The sequence below is a fragment of the Phyllostomus hastatus genome, unplaced genomic scaffold, assembly GCF_019186645.2.
Source record: "Phyllostomus hastatus isolate PE091 unplaced genomic scaffold, TTU_PhHast_1.1 phas_contig_58, whole genome shotgun sequence".
Lineage (NCBI taxonomy): Eukaryota > Metazoa > Chordata > Mammalia > Chiroptera > Phyllostomidae > Phyllostomus > Phyllostomus hastatus.
Genome location: NW_025333916.1, coordinates 26080453 through 26099378, shown reverse-complemented (window position 1 = coordinate 26099378; position 18926 = coordinate 26080453). Strand labels below are relative to the sequence as shown.

Sequence of the window (18926 nt, the reverse complement as noted above, 5' to 3'; positions counted from 1 at the left end):
TTAATTTCTCCATAGCCTTCTAAGGTAGCTTATAGTCTTATTCCTATTAAACAGAAAAGTAAATTGAGGCTTAAGGGAGCTGGGATTTGAATCAGATCTACCAATGGCATTTTGTAATTGTACCCCCCTAAGAAATAGCCAGTTTGTGAAATCTCAGACAGAACTGTCTTCATTTGTGCAATTGAATTATTATACACTTACTTGAGAAGTAGTTAGAGTTATCTCTACATTGAGTGGGGATTTCTCTCTTTGAATGTGTCCAGGTTGTGGTAGCCACATAACCTCCCTTCCTTGGCCCTGTCCACACTCATTGGTGGGGCTGCCCTGGCAGTCCCTGTACCGTCTTCCAGAGCTAAAGTTCTGCTAGTCGGCTCACACATGGCATGAGCAAGGAGCATTCATTACCCAGGCTGAATACTGAGCAACTTCAAGACCAGCATCTTCTGGTATCTCCCCAGACCAACTGTCTTTAGCAACAGAATTGGTTCCTTGTGGCCGATTTCGTTTTTGTAAAATGAGAGACCAACTAGGAAAACATCAGTGGGCGCAAATGAGGAAAGAAAAGACATCTGTCAAGTTAATTAAGGAGAAACATTCCTTTGACCTCTTTTTTTCCCCTGTGTTTTTCACCAAGGTGGGCTGTTCTCCCTTCCTCAAAGGGCTGCATCCCTTTCATGTTGGAAATGAATAGTTGGGTGGGCAGGGTTAGAGACTGAGCACAAGTGTGGGATGAACACACAACTAACTTGAATATCCATTTGGCAGTCTTCCTGTTGTTTCTCCGGTTAGGAAACATTTTCTTTTACTTCTGCCCATTATCACAGCTTTGACATTCATGTCATTAACAGAATGTCATTTTGCAAGATACTGAATTAGGCGCAGCTAGCAACAAAACATACTGCACAGAAAGATAATGGCTTTTTGCCTATGACTCTTTCTCCCAGAAAAGAACAAAGTGGAGTTCTAATGTCAGCTGTGTGTGTGTGTGTGTGTGTGTGTGTGTGTGTGTGTGTTCCCGACTGTGGAGGTGCATGGAATTGGGGAAGTTCACTGGTGGGCAAAGCATGATGCCAATCACTGTGAAGGCAAAATGCTTTAGAGCTGGAAGGGTGTAAATAGCTGTGCTGTTCACTCTGGGCTTGACATAAGTTTCTGGTGAGTGTCATATGAGGAGATCTGGTGGTTGTGGAGGTGAACCCCCCTCCCTTTTGTGGGTCAGAGAGGAGCAGCCCCAGATTCCTCTGAACCAGAGAAAAGGAACAGAGCTTTTGATTGTTGTGGGTAGTAGTTAGCTGTGTAGTTGAGTTACCCTCCTAGACTAAAATACTGCCGCAAAATCAAATGTTTCTAGGTATAGCGAGTTAAAGTGAGGTTAATTTCTCTATGGGGAAGCCTGGTGGAATTGGTAAAAGAATATTATCTGTTCAGATGTTACACACACACACACACACACACACACACACACACACACACAAATTCCTTACATCCAAATAAGATTTGGATGTAAGGAACTCTTCCAGTCCAGCTGAGTGATTGTTGACCATCTCTCAAAAGCAATGAAAGGGGGAGGTAATAAGTGCAGGGGAAAGGAGTTCCTAATTACGGTATTTCTGGAAAGGCAGATCGGAACATTAGAGTGAAGCTGTTGCATTTACTCTGATTTGGTACTGCTGTCACTTTCTACGGCTTTTTACAGATTTATTTCCTTATCACAGGCCAACTGAGAGTAATCCAATACTATTTAATTAAATAGATTAAAAGTAATTTTTATAGTTGGACTTTGAACTTGGTTTTCTGTTACTTAAAAAGAAAAATGTATCCAGTTGTGATTTTAGCCATATTAAATATGAAATATGGGGGTTTAAAAAAAACTGTGTTTAAGTCACGCACATCCCCAACCTGCAAACACACACACACACACACACACACACACACACAAAGTGGAAGTTTAGAAAAACATTAGTTGGTATTTAAAAAAAATTTTCCAGCCCTGGCTTGGCATAGCTCAGTGGATTGAGCGTGGGCTGTGAACCAAAGTGTCGCAGGTTCAATTTCCAGTCAGGGTACATGCCTGGGTTGCAGGCCATGACCCCCAGCAACCACATATTGATGTTTTTTTTTCTTTCTTTCTCCTTCCCTTCCCTCTCTAAAAATAAATAGATAAAATCTTAAAAAAATTTTTTTCCTTAGCTCTCCAGCATGTCTATAGTCTTTCTTTGGTTCCTGACCACAAATGCCCTGAGACTAACCAAAGGCTTGGGTGTCAGTCTCACAGGAATTTGACCCTGACCCTTCACCCAGTTTTAAAGTTGGGGCCACCACCCTCACCTCTCCCCAGCTGTCTTCATTGCCACTTTGATAGCCCAGCCAGTAATAACAGCTCTTCAGCCTCCTGGGACAGATTAGACTTCCGTTTCGAATGACTCCATGCAATCAATGTTTTGACCAGATTGGCCCTGGGAGCCGTTTCTCAAGATATAGCACGTGCCTTTAAACTATTCAATCAGAATTAATTACCTCAGCTTCTCAGCACTGTTCACACCCTCATGCCAAGCAGGAACAGTCTGTGTTGTGTGTCTTTCAGGTAAGGTTGACCTGTTGTACTCTGAGTAATCACAAGTCCAGAAGTCATCTCATCATGGACTCTCTCCACCCTTAAGTGTCCTCATTCAAATCAATGACCTGCCCTAAAGTTTTTGGATTCCTGGGGAGGCATACAGGCTTGGTATACCTCCTATGATTTGTATTGCAGATAAGTTGCATTAAGAAAAAAATTCACAGATACTCAGATTCTTTTCACTTGAATTACTTTTTACTTCTATTAATTTCACATCATTTCCAACTCCTTCTTGACTTTAGCCATTATATTATGCTCCTTTTTTAATTCCACTGACTATCCCACTGTGATTCTATTCAGAGTGACATGCATATAGGTTTTCCCAGTAGATGTTTCAAACCATGTATCCAGCACTACACACCTGCCAGCTCTGTGCGTCTTCTCAGTTTTACCTGGCCTTGATCAGTCTAATAGGTTTAGGCTATTGCAGTGCCATCTTGGGTCAGCTTAGTCTTGTAAATTAGGCTAGGTTTGTCTGCCAAGTTCAATTATAAACTTCCTAGAGTCAGGGACCATATTTAGTCAGTCAATTAAAAATATTTACTGACTCTCTATTCAAATCATTTTTATTTTCTGTATTTTCTGGGTATCCAGAGATTCACTGTTATATAAAATATAATCTTTGCCCTCAAGGGGTTTATCCCCCTTCTAGATTGTGACCTCCCTGTGGAATTTCCAGTCGTGTTTACCGTGTTTACTGAATGAATGGGTGACCACGGGGTGGATGCTCTGCCTGCCAGGAGCCCTGTGGTCAGCGTGGTGACTGTCAACCACCCATCACTCACATGCTGACCTTTGACTTCAGAGCTTTCCATATCAGCCACATGGAAATAACCTTGTTGGTATGTCTTGCTTTGAAATAGCAATAAAATAGAATAACTAAGAAGAAATAGGTTTTAAAAAACGTTTTTGTGTCTGTGTGTGTCAGGCAGATCACTGAAATTAGGGCTTATTAGGGAAGACCTATGAAATGAGAGGAAAATTTGCCATGCATAGTATAAAGTTATATACTATGCACTATATACAAGTTATAGTGCTTATTCCTTATGAAAATGCATTTCAAAGCTGAGTGAAATTTTATCTCACACTGTAGCTGGCAACAGATTTTTGTTTGTACCTCTATCTCAGATTCTGCCTTATCTGTGATTCAGTTATCTGTGAATCAGTCTTATCTCTTCTTTTATACTTTAAATACGTTGAGAATGTTTTCTTCATTTTCTTATCTCCCACAGTATTTTGTACATAGGAATAGACGTTCCATAAATATTTGTCACATTCACTAGTGCCTTGCTATTGTTGTATGTTCAGCCATCTCTCTCTATGAAGACAGTTCTGAAAATAGTATGAGCAACCATTCGTTTCCATTATAATCAATGCCTTTAAAAGGGGGATTTTCTACTAATGGACAAGTGAAGTTCAAGTCTCAAGGCAATAATATCAACAATAAGCATTCATAACTACATACCCCTGGTACCTGTGAACTAGCTTATGACATTCATGCAAATATGCAAAGGCCTGAAGCACTCAGGCATGGTGGTCAGCATGGCAGCAGCACTGCTATTTCTCCTGTTTTTTTTGGAGGCTGTACAGAAGATCATGGACTGGTATAATGCTTGCCTTGAATTTGGGGACCACTTTTTTTTTGCATGAATTAATTTTAAAATAAAACACTTCATTTGAAAGTAGAATTACAGGAAATGAATATGATGAAAGATGCATATCAACTCTACATCCTGATCTCCCTATATCCTTCTGTGCTTATTTTAATGGAGCATCCAGAATGGTTTTCTTAAAACAAAAGTCAGATTATGTTTAAAACCTTCGAGAGGCTTCCCTGTGCACGTGGGCTAAAAACCCATCCTGCAAGCTGCCAGGGATCTGTACTCTCCCATTCGCTGTCCACTTTGCTGCTTTGCCTCTGGCTCACTTCAGTCCTGCCACACCGTTCCTGGTACACTCCCGCGTCAGGGCCTTTGCTCTGGCTGGGTGCTCACTCCATCATCTCTCTGGTCTCCTTCACGTACCACCTCCCCAGGGAGGCCTTTCCTGACCACCTGTTTAACATTGTGAGTTCTTACATCCGCCCTCCCTGGCCTCCCTTCTGCACTGTTTTTTTCCATCACCATCTCTCATACTTTAAATGGCATCACCATCTGCCATACTATAAATTGTACTGATTTATTGTCTTTATTATCTGCTTCTTCCTCCAGAATGTAAGCCACCTGAGGGGCAGCATGGATTTTTGTGTGTTTAGAATAGTACCTAGCATATTATTAGGGACTCAAAAGTAATTTTTTTGAATGACCTAATGAAAGCCTGGATGGAGCCTTGATTTCATGGGCCATACGGAACATACTGGCATTGCCTTAACTTCACATAAGTAGCAAAATATGTCCCAGGGACAGAAATATTAATGCTTTGTTCTCTGTGGCCTTGCGCTGTTCAAGGAAAGGGGTAGAGGTGTGGACTGGAAGAAGCAGAGAAAGAGTAGATAGATTTACATAAGAAGGGTGAAAATTATTTCTGGGAGAAGACAGAAATGGAGTTATGGGCAAGGCAGCCTCTGAAGGAATAAACAGGATTTGGGAGGAAAGTATCCAAAGAAGATTTTAAGGAAGACTTGCTTCATGTTTCGTAATATGGTTTTTCTTTCATATACAGCCTCAGAGATATTTTTCAAATCCTTTGCTATCTCACTTGCAAATGCACAGAGGCCTAGATATTTAATGTTGTAATAAAGGAAAAAGAAATGTCCAGGATATATATATAATTTTCATACATTTAAAATCCCCAAATTTTTTTCAAATAAATAATCTACAAAAGGAGTGAATTAGACCCATTTTTGTGTTGCCATAGATAAATTTGACTTCAGGTGGTGGGCACACAGTGAAACATAGAGATCATGTACCATAGAAATGTGCACTTGAAGCCCCGGCTGGTATAGCTCAGTGGATTGAGCACGGGCTGTGAACCAAAGTGTCGCAGGTTCGATTCCCAGTCAGGGTACATGCCTGGGTTGCAGGCCATGACCCCCAGCAACCACACATTGATGTTTTTCCCTCTCTCTCTCTATCTCCCTCCCTTCCCTCTCTTAAAAAAATAAATAAAATCTTAAAAAAAAAGAAATGTGCACTTGAAGTAGATAGGATCCTATTAACCAATGCCATCAATAAGTGTAATAAAAAATATAAAGTGTGGGGTGGAAAACAGTAAGTTACAAGCTATCTATAATGTATATGTGCACTTTTATATTTATATAAAAGCCAAAAGCATGACTGTCATACAAATACAAAATGAACCTGTGTCAAAGATTTTAAGTTGTTAATTAATAAAGGTAACGGTAACATATTAAAGTAGTTCAAGGAGTCCTGGCTGGTGTGACTCAGTTGGGTGGGCGTCATCCTACAAAAGGAAAGGTCTCAAGTTTGATTCCTGGTCCAGGTGCATGCCCTGGTTTCAAGTGTCTTCCTTGGTAGAGACATGTGCAAAAGGTAGCCTATCGATATTTCTCTCCTTCTCTTTCTCCCTCCCTTCCCCAGTCTCTAAAATAAATGAGCATGTCTTCAGATGAGGCCAAAAAAAAAAAAAATTCCTGGCCAGTGTGGCTGAGTTAGTTGGAGCGTTGTCCCATAACTAAAAGGTTTCAGGTTTGATTCCTGGTCAGGGCACATTCCTAGTTTGCAGTTTCAATTCCCGGTCCAGGTACATTCAGGAGGCAACCAATTGATGCCTCTCTTTCACTTCAATGTTTCTCTCCCTGTCTCTCTAAAAGCAATGAAAAAAATGTCCTCTGGTGAGGATTTTTTAAAAAGTTCAAGGGAAATTTTGAAAGCCAGAAATATATGTATATATTTTTTCAATAAGGAATGATGAAATGGATTTGCTAGCAGATGAGAAACTGATCCATATCTTGTAGTACAATAACATTAAATGTTTGGGGTCATCTTCCCATAGAGTGGATAGTGATCATATCTGTACCATACGAATTAATTCACCTTATTATGGACAAGAATCATTTGCGCTGCTACCAGTTTTCTACAACTTAACTTCTACCCCTACAGAGTTTTTAAACAGCCTAATCAATAGAAAGATAATGAAAGATATAAACCCTTATAGGCTTGATAATCCTCTTGGGGGTTCACTATATAGCCTAACAGGCCACTGAAAGGAAAGCCATTCATCTTTTCTGCACAGTTGCAGGCTTTTGCCAGTTGTTCCTGATGTGTGATACTACTAGTGACAATGTGAACATGTACACAGGTGTTGTCCATCGATATACGTGTATCTCTGCTAAGGCACCAAAAATGGATGGGAACGCTGCAAGCCATAGTTCCCTTAGCAGTTGCCTAGATGGGGAGTGGAAAGTTGGATGTCAGAGGGTGCATTTCTCCCTATCTCTAATATGTATGACAAAATGATAATTTGTTCATTCCAGGTGGTGGGATAATTACTGGATTATTTTTCTATGCTTTTAAAATTTCATTGACCAAAACATATATGTAAGCTTATGACCATTTCTCTAACCTGGTCCAGCCCTTTTATTGTAAAGATGAGGCATCGGAAGGCTGCCTGGCTTATAACGTGTTCAGAGGCTCCTGGTCTTCTTGCCCAGTTTTCTTGCACTTCAGCCTTCCTCTTTGTTTAAGGAATAGCCAAATGTTCAGATTCTATTAAGGTATTAGGAAATACTTAGCAGATGTTCATATTCAGGAAAGCTTTGGTCTATAATTGGTCTCCTGTGCAAATTTATCAAATTTTTCATCAAGATGAATGAATAAATTATAGCCCAGCTTTTGAGAATTACTGGGGCTCTTCTTATGCAGTTCACGGTATGCTCACTGCCCCTCCATCGTGGTCAGTCAGATTCCATAATGAGTGTTGACCTTTCAAGTCAGCCATGGATGTTAGAAATTACTGCCTGTTGGGGTTTCCCCTCCTCGGCTTGTCTTGCCATGATCAGACATGATTGGTATTCACGTCTCAGAATGAATGTAATTTAAAATTAAGCTGAATTTCAGCTAGTCAGAACAGTTGCTAAAGGCCATAGCCTGGTGGGCCTCGTGGCTTTTACAGCCTTGGTTGGGGATAATTAGGTTTTTCTGCCAGGAGAGATGTGACAAGAGCCAGATGTGAAACGTTTACAGGTCCCAGCAAGCCCTTCCCATGGAACCCTGAGCGGAAGGACAGCCTAGGCAGAGATAGAACATGGGTGCTTTGGGCCAAAAAATACATTCCCCTCCCTTCCTCAGTTTAGCAACCTGTATTCTTCTTTGTCCTTCACACTGAGTCAGACCTGGCGTAGATGATGAAATGCGTGATCCATCTTTTTATCTTCCCAGCAGATGGAAGGCACTGTTGGCAATAGTTAAGAGATTGTGAAAGTGTTTCAGTGGATGGGAACAGTAAACTCAAGGAACAGGACTGGTGCCCTGTTCAATCCCCACTTCACCTGCGTGAGCCAAAACACCATGCAGACAAATAAAAGACTTCCTTCTGGTGGCCTCACATCACCCTAAAGCATTTCCACTCAAGTGCCCGTGCCCGTCCAGCTGTGACGTTCTTATTCTGAGTGTCTGTCTCAGCCCGCCTCGCCTCCCAGCCCAGGGGCCAGCTGGGCCTGCTCACTGTCATTGTCTTTCTACCTCCTCATTCTTCTCAGATCCCTGGTCCACAGTGTTTATTGTGTGGTTTGTGTTTTGCGTGTGTCTTGCTTGTGGGTGGGTCTTTCCAGGGAGCAACAGGGTGGAAAGAAATGCTTACCAGCCCCATTAGCCTGAGTTGGTACTAAGACCACTTTGCCTTTGTCTCAAGTTGCATATGGCTGGCTGTCTTCTCTGTCTAAATTACATCTTGCAAGTAACAAATCTACCTGTGCCGTCATCATGCCACCTTCCCAATTGAGAGAACAAACTGAGCCTGGAATCCACAGTAGGTGCCTTCTTGAGTCATTTCAAGTGGAGAACTGAGGAGGAGGAGGTGCTCTGTGGGAAGTGGACACCCCTGTGTTCAGCTTTCAGAGCAGAGCACAGGCAGGGTGAATGGCTTCCATTTCTTCTTCAAGAGTAAAGGAGAAAGAATGCTTTTGGGGATGAACTTGAGCTGAAACTTGGCTTCATAACTGTCCTGTTTCATTTGGGAATTATATACTTTTATTCCTAAGCCTGAAACTAGAGGTAAATCTTTGCAAGCTCAATGCTTACATGAGGGTACATTTTTAAAAAGTTAAGAGATTTCTGCCATAGTAGAAGTGGTGTTCCTGTTTTACCTGGTAGGGCATCTTTTCTGAGGGGTGGGTTGACACTGCCTGAGAAAAGCAAGCTTGAATCAACTTAGTCATACTGGTGAAAGGGTTGAGACCTCGATTTTGCCTCAAGTGGCCGTGTTTCTGCTTTATCATTTTATGGATGAGATGAGGGTGGTGTAGTCAGGAGCACCCGAGGAACCGCCTCACGCTGGGATGCTATAAGCTTCTCCTTTCATCAGCAGAAAAGAGTGATACCTGGATGAATAAATCATGACAGCAGAAGTCAGCTCAGCATTTCGCACTGGCATCATTATTAATGTGGGCAGGCCAGGTGCTGAGGCAGTCAAGGTGGTAAATACCCATAGCTCCTGTCCACCTGGAGTTTTCTTACTGTGGGATGAAATTCAGATTTCTATTCATTTATTGGGAAGCAGGCATCTAGAGCAATAAGACTAGGTGACTCTCAGAGATATTAGACACAGGTAGTATCAAAGTTAAATTACTTCCCCTTTCCCTTCAACCTGGGAAGGTTATCTATAGAATATCTTAGTGTACGGTCCCAGGATTTAAAAGTATTTATATATCAAGATCTAGGCATTTGGAGGTTAAATACAGTATAAAATGCCCCTTTATCTTTAAGGATGTTAGCAACATATACATTCATTTGTGAGGCCAAGATCCTGCTTTATGAGTGTGGAGATGTATTTTGTGCACACATGCAAATCTGTCTTGATCTATATTTTATAGTCTTGTTTTGTCTTACTGAGGAGCATTTCATGGTGTACATCTTCCTGTTTGATTGTTGAGAGATTCAAGAAAGTTCCAAGCATGTTATTATTTTAATATTGTCTCTAACTTCATGCTGAAGATCCATATTGAGGTTAGATAAGACACTTTCAGCTTTGATTGTGATAGCATTTGTCAGTAAGGTATGCCAGTTATTTAAGGTTTAGTGTAACATCCAACAATACCTTAAATATGGTGAGTGGTTCAAATTCTGAAGGTTTGTTTTTAACTTCTTTAAACTTGCTCATGTAGTCATAGATGAGAATCCTATTTATTACTTTAAAATGCATTTATAGGCATCTATTTGTAAAGATTACACATCTTTATAGAGAGAAGGCAAAAAATGGATGAATATAATATAAACTTTTTTTCATAGTTTTATATTTTCATATTGGCCAAGCAAGTAAATACCATTTTCAGGTTTTGTTTAGACATTTATTTTTTTAAATTTATTTTTGAATCTCATTTTAAAACAGTATTTTCTACCCTTCTATGGTAGACTTTTAAGTAACTGATAAAAATGTTAGATTTTTTGGTTTGTGTTTTCTTTATTATAAATCTAAATTATTGTCTATTTATTTTGCTTATTGTGGTAGTATGCTAGTCATTCTATGTCTCTTAATGAAAATTCAATTTTTAAAGTTTTCTTTGTGAAATATTTTCTAAATTTTAGGTTTAAGTCAGCATATTTTAGTAATATCCCTATTTAAGATATTCATCAGATTACTGTTTCTACTTATTTACATTTTGATTTGACTTACTTATATAAGTGATAATTGATTATCAAGAGAAAATGTTCATAAATGCACAAATATTAAATATAAAAAATAATGCAAATAGCTGTTTTTTTGAGTTAACTCTTGTTTCAGTTAATTTGCTCAATTAATAAATAACTTTGCTGAGATTTCCAGGGTATAAATCTGTCATTTTTTAATTTCTTTTATAAACACCAGCAAGTTGACATACTTAAAATATCTGTATTAAAATGAAAGGAGACATTAATTTGAATTAACACTAAATATATTATACAGTTTCTTTTTAAAACAGTCACACCATCTGATTTAATAATTATGAATTTAATACAGTTTTTGATAGATGAGTTGATAATATCTCAATCCACCTTCATAATTAAGTATCAAGGGTCTATTCTTATTCTAGAGCTTCTTTAAGGCTGAGTAAACATGATCTTAATTATACTCACAGATAATGATAGGGAATGTTGATTACTCTGGTAAGAAAAATGAAATGATGCAGCTTGACCTTAAGAAATTATAAATATGGGAATGTTGACAAATGGTGATAAGCAGCAAACATCTAAGAGAGGATTGGTTTGCAAGTCAATATTGCTGAAAAGAAATTGGGTTTGGTTAAATGTATTATATGTATATTTAGAAATGCTCCTTCAAATATCTTATACAAACTTTCAAATATATTCACTATATCTAATTTAGAAAAGTCAGGTAAAAATTCCTGTTTTAAGAACCTACTCTAACATAGGTATATTCTGAATTAAGAAGACATTACGGTAAATCTTTAGTGGTGGTTGAAGGCAGCCCCAGTGTGGGAGAATGGAATTAGGGTGGCCTGAACTTTATTGTAGGTCAATTCAGTGTGATAACCTGCTGGTTTTTGTTATGCTTTTCTAATGTCTATGCTGATAATAGAGAATGGAGTACCAACCTTTGCTGAAGAAAAGCAGATGGAAGTAATATCCACCTCACCATCAACCAGTTTTGCATTCGCATTATTCTTTGAGGCTAGTGAAAGTTACTTTGGAATAAAATTAGCCATTTTATAACTTTCTACCAGCAGAAATAAGAAAAAAATAGTTGCCCTGTGCCCATATATAGCAACTTATTTGTATAAAAACAGTAGGTAGTGTGCCTATGAAAAAAGGCCTTCACTGTTATTTTCATACAAACTGGAATCTGTTTTCGTGTTTCCAAAATATTTACCATACTAAGGAATTTGAATGCAATGTACATGATGAAAAATGAATGAGTGGTGAAATACATTTATCTTAGGCATCGGCTGTTCAATTGACAAAAGGCACAAATATGAAATTTGTCGAAATAATTAGATTTTTAATTAGTGCATCATTGTAAGATGAATGTCATTGCGCTTCATTGCATGTAATTTTGTATTAGAAATTTCATGTCAACAAAGATGCTACCTGTGGTTTGCTGATTTGAATCCTTAATTTATCACTTGTATGTGTGGCACGTCACATATTTGCAGTCAAGACCTGAAAGAAGGCATTTGGCTGTAGCTTCACTGGTGGTGAGGAATACTGATGATGCTGTACTGTGTGAATACTTTAAATTTCCTAATATTCAAGAGGCAACCACCCCTCAAATATTAGTGAGTGCATGTCAGTTTGCAAACAGTTTGGTAATAGTATGAACAGATATGTTGTTTAACTGCTAGTCTATGCCTATGTTGAATATGATTGAATTATTAATAGTATTTATGCTATATTCTCTTTTTAAAACGTTTTTCCTTTCCTTTCGACAGCTGCCGAACGAGCAATCGGAAAAGCTTGATAGGCAATGGACAGTCCTCAGCACTGCCTCGTCCACACTCCCCTCTCTCGGCCCATGCAGGTAATTAGTTCTCCTTTTCTCCAGTTTTGTTTTACTTCTCTTTTTGCCAGTTTTTCAAAATAATCCAGGCATTTTGAAATTCAGGTGTCTTCATGTCGTTAGCTTGGTTTTCTTGTTGGTTTACCACTGATTTGTTCTTTCTGATGTTGGCCCACATCTTACCTTCTTTCAGAGTGTTTGGACTCTAAAATTGAGACTTTCTTTTTTAATGGGGTCCTTTTTCAATCATTTCTCTCTCAATTTCTAAATCTGTGAGTGCTGCAAGTCATGCGTGCATGTTAGGATTATTTGGGGGAAGCACAGGCATGCTGGTTCACATGAAGAGGATTAGTGTTAAGAACGACAAGGGAAGAAAAATTATCTTTTCCCTTTATTCTTCTAAGTTCTGTACTGGGAATCCAGTAAGCAGAATCAGATTAGCAAGAGGAAAGCATACAGACTTATTTAATGTAAGTTTTATGTGATGTGTGGAACTTTCATAAGGAAGTGAAGGCTCAAAGAAATGGTTAAACCTAAGTATTTTTTGATAAAGATTGAAAAAAATATGATGAGGCAAAGGTGAGCTAATAATTGTGGTAAACTGGGGGAAACTTAGCAAAGCCTGTTGTTCAAATTCTTCTGTGCCCCTCGTCTTTAGAGATAAGGATGTTTCTTTACTCCATGAGTACCTTTCACATTAGGCTTTTAGGACCCACTTTAGGACAGGCTAGAAAGTACTTCCTGCACACACACACCTCTTCTCACATTCCTTCAGCTCAAAATACTCAGTATGCCAGGATGATCTATTGTAGTTTGGGGTTGCATGCCCTGTACTCTATCAGACATAGTCAGCATTTTTCTCCCTGAAGTTGAGCTTATTTCATATATATTGGTGATTACAAACAACAGTATGAGCAGTCTAGAATGAGTCTTCTCTTGTATGCATGCACACATTTATGTAAAGTTTTACTTGTTGATGGTATATATACAATAATTATCTGTTTCGTTCACAACCAATGTGAGGCCAATAAAGATTCAAAAGATGAGGCCCTTGGGCCCAAGTACTAATAGTAATAACTGTACTAACTGTAGAACTAACTACTAAGAACTAACTACTACTAACTAACTACTAACTACTAAGTACTACTAAGTACTAACTGTAGAACTCTGTTTACTAAGAACTAACTACTACTAACTAACTACTAACTACTAAGTACTACTAAGTACTAACTGTAGAACTCTGTTTTAAAAAGTGCAATGAAGACTGTTTTCCGCGTTGTTTGCGTGTATGTGTATTTTTAAAAGTTATAAGTTGGTGCGAAGAAGAAAAGGGTTCATTCCAAATCAGGAAAGTCCGAGAGAGTTTGAAGGAGATACTTGATCAAGATGTTGAAAGGTGAAAGAGCCGACAGGTAGAAGTGGGCGAGAGAATGGGTCTTCCCGGTCGGTGGCTAGAGCGCGGGAGGTGCATGCCTGATTGTAAGAGAACATAAGGTGGAAAAAGAAATGGAAGTCAGAGAGAGGAAGGGGTTTTGACCTTGAGTGCCCTTCAAGGATTTTGAGGAAGATCTGTGTTTTAGGAAGATGTCTTCAGAATTGTGAGGGATGATGGATTTAAAGGATGAGCAGCTAAAATCTTCTCTTGTACTATTGTGGTAACTGTAACTTAACACTGATGGGCTTTCAGATGCAGTTGATTTTGTATTTGGAAGTAGGGCTATGATTCTTCCTTTGAAGTCCTTTCACTTTTGGGGGTGGGGCCTCTCAACTTGACAGTGGGCATTATCAGTGATATGTTTGGGGAGAAGGGAGAGACAGGTAGTTGTCCCATTGGAATAAAATTTTCTTTTATTCATTGTAATGAATAAAAGATGATAAAGTAAAAATGTAAAAGATACACCCATAAAATTATGATACCATAGCAAGACCACTGAAGTCCACAAATGCTACTCCCAGGCAAAACTCGAGAGAAACTTGTGTACAAATACAAGAGAAGACATGTTCGAGGCTGCTTATAGCGACCTCGTCTGTAATAGCTAAACATGTGGAGCACCCTAAATATTCGTCAGTTAAAAAGCTGATAAACTAACTGGGGCATAGTCATCCACAGAACACCATGTGTGTAGAAGAAAAGGAAGTAGCCTGGCACGTATCTGCATGGGTGAAACTCGAAGACAGCATTGGACAACAAAAGCAAGTTACAAAAGAATGTTATCTAAACCACTCACATAAGGCTAACATGATGCTACAAAGAATATTTTGTTTATGGGTACACACACACACATATATATATACACATAAATATGTATGTGTATGTATGTTTGTAGCAAGGGTATGAAAGAAAACATGGTAATTTTAAACACCAATTTCATGACAGAAGTTACTCCTGAGAGTTGGAAGGGGGTATACTTGGGGAGAGGAATAAGCAGTTGGTAATACTGTGTTTCCAAAGCTGTGTGACATGTGCACAACTATTTATGTCGTTACCGTGTATGCTTGGAAGATCTATATTACATCATTAGTCACAGCAGACAGGGGTCAAGCAAGGCCTCCACCTCACTGGGGCTGGGATTGTTTCTTCACCTTCACCTTCCCCAGCACAGTGCCTGACAGTGTACGAGAGGTGCTGAGTGGGTGATGAATTCCGGTTGTTACATGTAACTCAATCGTGATTAAAAAAATTAATCGTACTCCTCTTTATAGTGTCCCAAAGTAATCGCCCTACATTTTATGTACCTTTTGTTTAGTCTTTTAATACTGCGATTTTCTTCAGTTCTTATATCGAGATTAGAGAAAATGTGGTTAAGGCTTTAATGATCCTTTTCATTGTTTTTCTTTTTTCTATGTAGACTTAGCTTGAACTCTGTTCCCTTCAAACCCAATTTCAGTATTTAATCAGAGGAGTGGGCTGAGAGGAACCATTCTTTCCGTTTCGGAGAGGATTTTTCCTTCTGTTACAGACCCCACAGGTTGTTACTCACCGAGAAGCTGGAGAAGCCTGTCAGACTTCTTGTGAGGAATGGCATTTATCGCAGTCTGGTAGATTCCTATTTCTGTATAAAAAGAAGAAAATGTAAATGAAGTAAGGGACCAGTCTGCATGTCTTGATAATGTGAAAAGCCACTTCACTCTCCATGTCCCTTCCGTCTTCCTTTCCTTTTGCCACCTTCTCTGTCACGTGTGTGATTGCCGAACACCAGGTGAGGGTCTTTCTGGATGTCTCCACAGAAAACAGGACACAGAAGCACGGCCACCTCAGTGCTTACAGACCCAGAAGATAAAGGGAGGCTTTCCATTTTCTTAGGTAGGGATGACCTGAGTCAGACCACTCATCACTGACACGTGAATTCACACCCGTCAAGTGAGTCAGCAGAGATGAGGCTTTAATTTGTTTGTGTAGACGCATCAGTAGTGCTCTGAGGAAAAGGAGTACTGCACAGTGTTCGGAGATTATCTTCACAAACAAAGGAGTGTTTGTTGAAAGCCAGGGACTCCTCAAAGAACAGTGAGCAGGACAGTCCCATTAAAAAAAAAGGAAGCTAGAATATCCTGGACTTCTATTTCCAGGAAGGTTCTAAGCATGAAATTTAATACAGAAGCCACAAGGGAAAACACTAGTGTGTCTCTCCTAAAATGAAACTTTCTATGTCATAAACAAAATCAAAGGAAAAAGTGTGAAATGTTTTTATACTTATAACAGGCAAACATCTGATTGCCTTTATATATAAAGACCTTGTGTAAATTAATTTGAAAACTGATGAATGAACCAAGAGAAAATGGGCAAAGAATGTGAATGGGCCCGTCACAGAAAAAAATTAAAATGGGCAACAAAAACATGAAATGTTGATTCATTGCAACCACAAGAGAAATGTGAACCAGTATAAAGAGATGGTGTGGTTCATCTAGCATATTGTCAAACATTTTAAAAAACTGGTAGAATCCAAAAAGAGTAAGGTTGTGATGAAGCAATTCCTCTCATATAATACCCAGGGGTGGGCAACAGTAGGGTTACAGTTATAATACAAGTAATATGATAATTAATAAATAATGATAGAAGAATAAACTTGTTTCATGTACTCACGACTGTAAACCTACTTTTGCCTGTCTCTGTATTCATCCTCACGGTACTACTGTGGAGGGATCTTGCAGAGGTCATTCAAGTCCCAAGTGAGCTAACCTTATACACAGAGGTTGTTTGAGTGGGCCTGACCCAATCATACGAGCCCTTTAAAAGAAAGATGTTTTTCTGGTTGATGGCAGGAGAAGTTAGAGATATGAGCCTGAGAATGATGGGATGTGGCAATTGTGGGCTTGAGGATGGAGGAGGGCAGTCTCCAGACGCTGAAAACAGCCTCAGGCTGACCGCCAGGATGAAAGGGAGACCTCAGTCCTGTAACAGCCTAGTGATCTCAGTCTGTCCACAGCCCCAAGGAGCTTGGAGGCAGATTCTTTCCCAGTCTCCAGATAAGAGGCCAGCCCAACAGGGGCTTTGATTTTGGCCACATGATACCCAGAGAAGAAAAACTAGGTGAGAGTTCCTGGGGACTAGCAGCTTGTGATTCTCTCTGCCTTTCTTTGATTTTGGCTTTATGATCCCTAGAGAGCCCCCATTGAGCTCAAACAAGCCTCTCTCTACTCAGACTTCTGTCCCATTGAGTTGTAAGATTAGTAAATAGATTATCATTTTTAAGTCACTAAATGTTTGGTAATCTATTACATAGCAATAGAAAAGCAATGCAAGTATTATTTTGTTTTCTTTGTTGCTTTAATTTTTAGAGCCCTATTTTTTATTTTTTATATTTTTAATTAAATCTTTATTGTATTCTTTCCTCCATTACCATTCAGTCCCTTGTTCCCCCCTCCCCCCAGCAAGCACCACACTGTTGTCCATATCCATGAGTCTTTTTTCCTTTTTGCTCAATCTCTTTACCCCCCCACCCCCCACTAGCTGTCATTATAAAGTCACTACATGCTAATTTTCTTACCTTCCTATTCCCCAAAGATAAACATTACTAAGTTTTTCCTTTCTTCTTCCAAAATTTCCTTATGAATATTATAAATATACTTGCTTGAATAATTTGGGTGTGGGGATCTTGAGGAGGCCGTTTTAAAATTATGCCTACCACAATATCATTTCCATTTTGTATTTGATTCTGATGGTAAAAGGAAGAGCTCTAAAAGTTGTACTTCTAGAGGATGAGCTACAGACTAGATACAGATAAATAAGTAAGACCTACTGATTCCAGGCCTTTAAAGTCCTAAGAGAAATACTGACCTATTGGCCAAAATACCTAATTTTTTGTGTTTTCAGAAATTGTTTTCCTGTGAATTCACAGATGATTACTTAGACTCATTTATAGGGGGGTTTCTGGGAAAAAGATGGGAGTGTCACTTCCCTGTGGAACAATGCAGGAAGCTATTCAAGATGGGGACTATCTTTAAAAAGCCCACATAACCCTTTAGGTTAGTATCTACTTGGAAAAGTCATATATATATGTATATGTATGTATATATATATATATATATATATATATATACACACACACACATATATATATATGTGTGTGTGTGTGTGTGTGTATAATTTTGTATATATGAAACATGTAAATTATATGCATATATAATTTATATATTAAATTTTATATACATATATAAAGTTTCTGGATGGTTAGTTGCCACATTATTGGCTGCCGCTCTGCTCACCAGGCCCCTCTTCCAAGATGTAACTGAGCTAAAAGTTTCCATTCCTACCAATAGTGCGCAAGGGCCCCCTTTTCTCTTACTCCCTGCCAGCGTGTATTATTTCTTGTCTGTTGGGTAATGGCCATTGTAACAGGTGTGAGGTGAATATCTTAGTATGTTTAATGTGCATGTTTTATTAACCTTTTGTAATGTCATGGAAATTCTTTTGTGATTTGCTGTTTGACTTTTTGATTAATGTAAATTTTTTCTTTCATTCTTTTGTGGAACAGTTTGTCCATCTTTTCTTTCTGATTTCTTCCGTTTTTGTGGTGATTGTGTCTAGTTGTTGAGTTTCATTTACTAACAAGGCTGGTCTTGCCCTAAGAATTGTCTCCTCTGACCTCACTACTGCTTCTGCCCTTTTATGCCTGACGAGGCTGGTGTCAGTGACGCGTTACTTCACCTTCTCATACTCCTTAGTACGTCATGTAGGGTGATGGCTTTTCCAAGCAGTGAGCGAGGTTTTGCGCTACAAGAGTTTTTTCTGAATTCTTCCTAAATTTATAGGCTAGACTTCAAAGGGAAGAAGATAGCAATCAGAAAAAGGCTTCAAAAGAGTTTCTGTCTACTCCCTCGATGACTAGAGGGAATTATACAGTTACACATTTCTGCTGCGATGTTTGTGGGACCATCAGGTTTTGCAGGCAGCTGGTGGGAACAACTGAGCCAGTGGAGAAGAATGCTCGTCAGGTGTCAGTGAGCGATTGCCCTTTGGGTAAGGTGAGACTAGGGACCCGAGCCCTGGATGTAACAGTGCCCTCATGTCACTTTGTGACTTTCGTTCAAAAGCCATTACTAGGTTTCTCATGCTTGAAACATTATTTGCCAAATTGTTTAAATCTGCTTTGTAGGTCTTTAATAAAAATGTTCATTCAACAAGGCAGTGACCTCTTTTGGCCAAGTAGACATGATGTTTCGAGACGAATGACTCCCTTGCTTCTTTGTATTTGGGTAA

General features: G+C 39.0%; 1 protein-coding gene across 7 annotated transcripts in view; it reads left to right on the top strand.

Moving 5' to 3' along the window:
- Positions 1-18926, top strand: part of MAST4 (microtubule associated serine/threonine kinase family member 4) — a 527976-nt gene that overhangs the window by 405272 nt on the left and 103778 nt on the right. For all 7 annotated transcript variants that reach the window (XM_045848314.1, XM_045848312.1, XM_045848311.1 and 4 more), the window contains one exon: positions 12162-12250. In XM_045848314.1, the coding sequence (XP_045704270.1) occupies positions 12162-12250 (89 nt within the window). The remainder of the gene's footprint in view (positions 1-12161; positions 12251-18926) is intronic.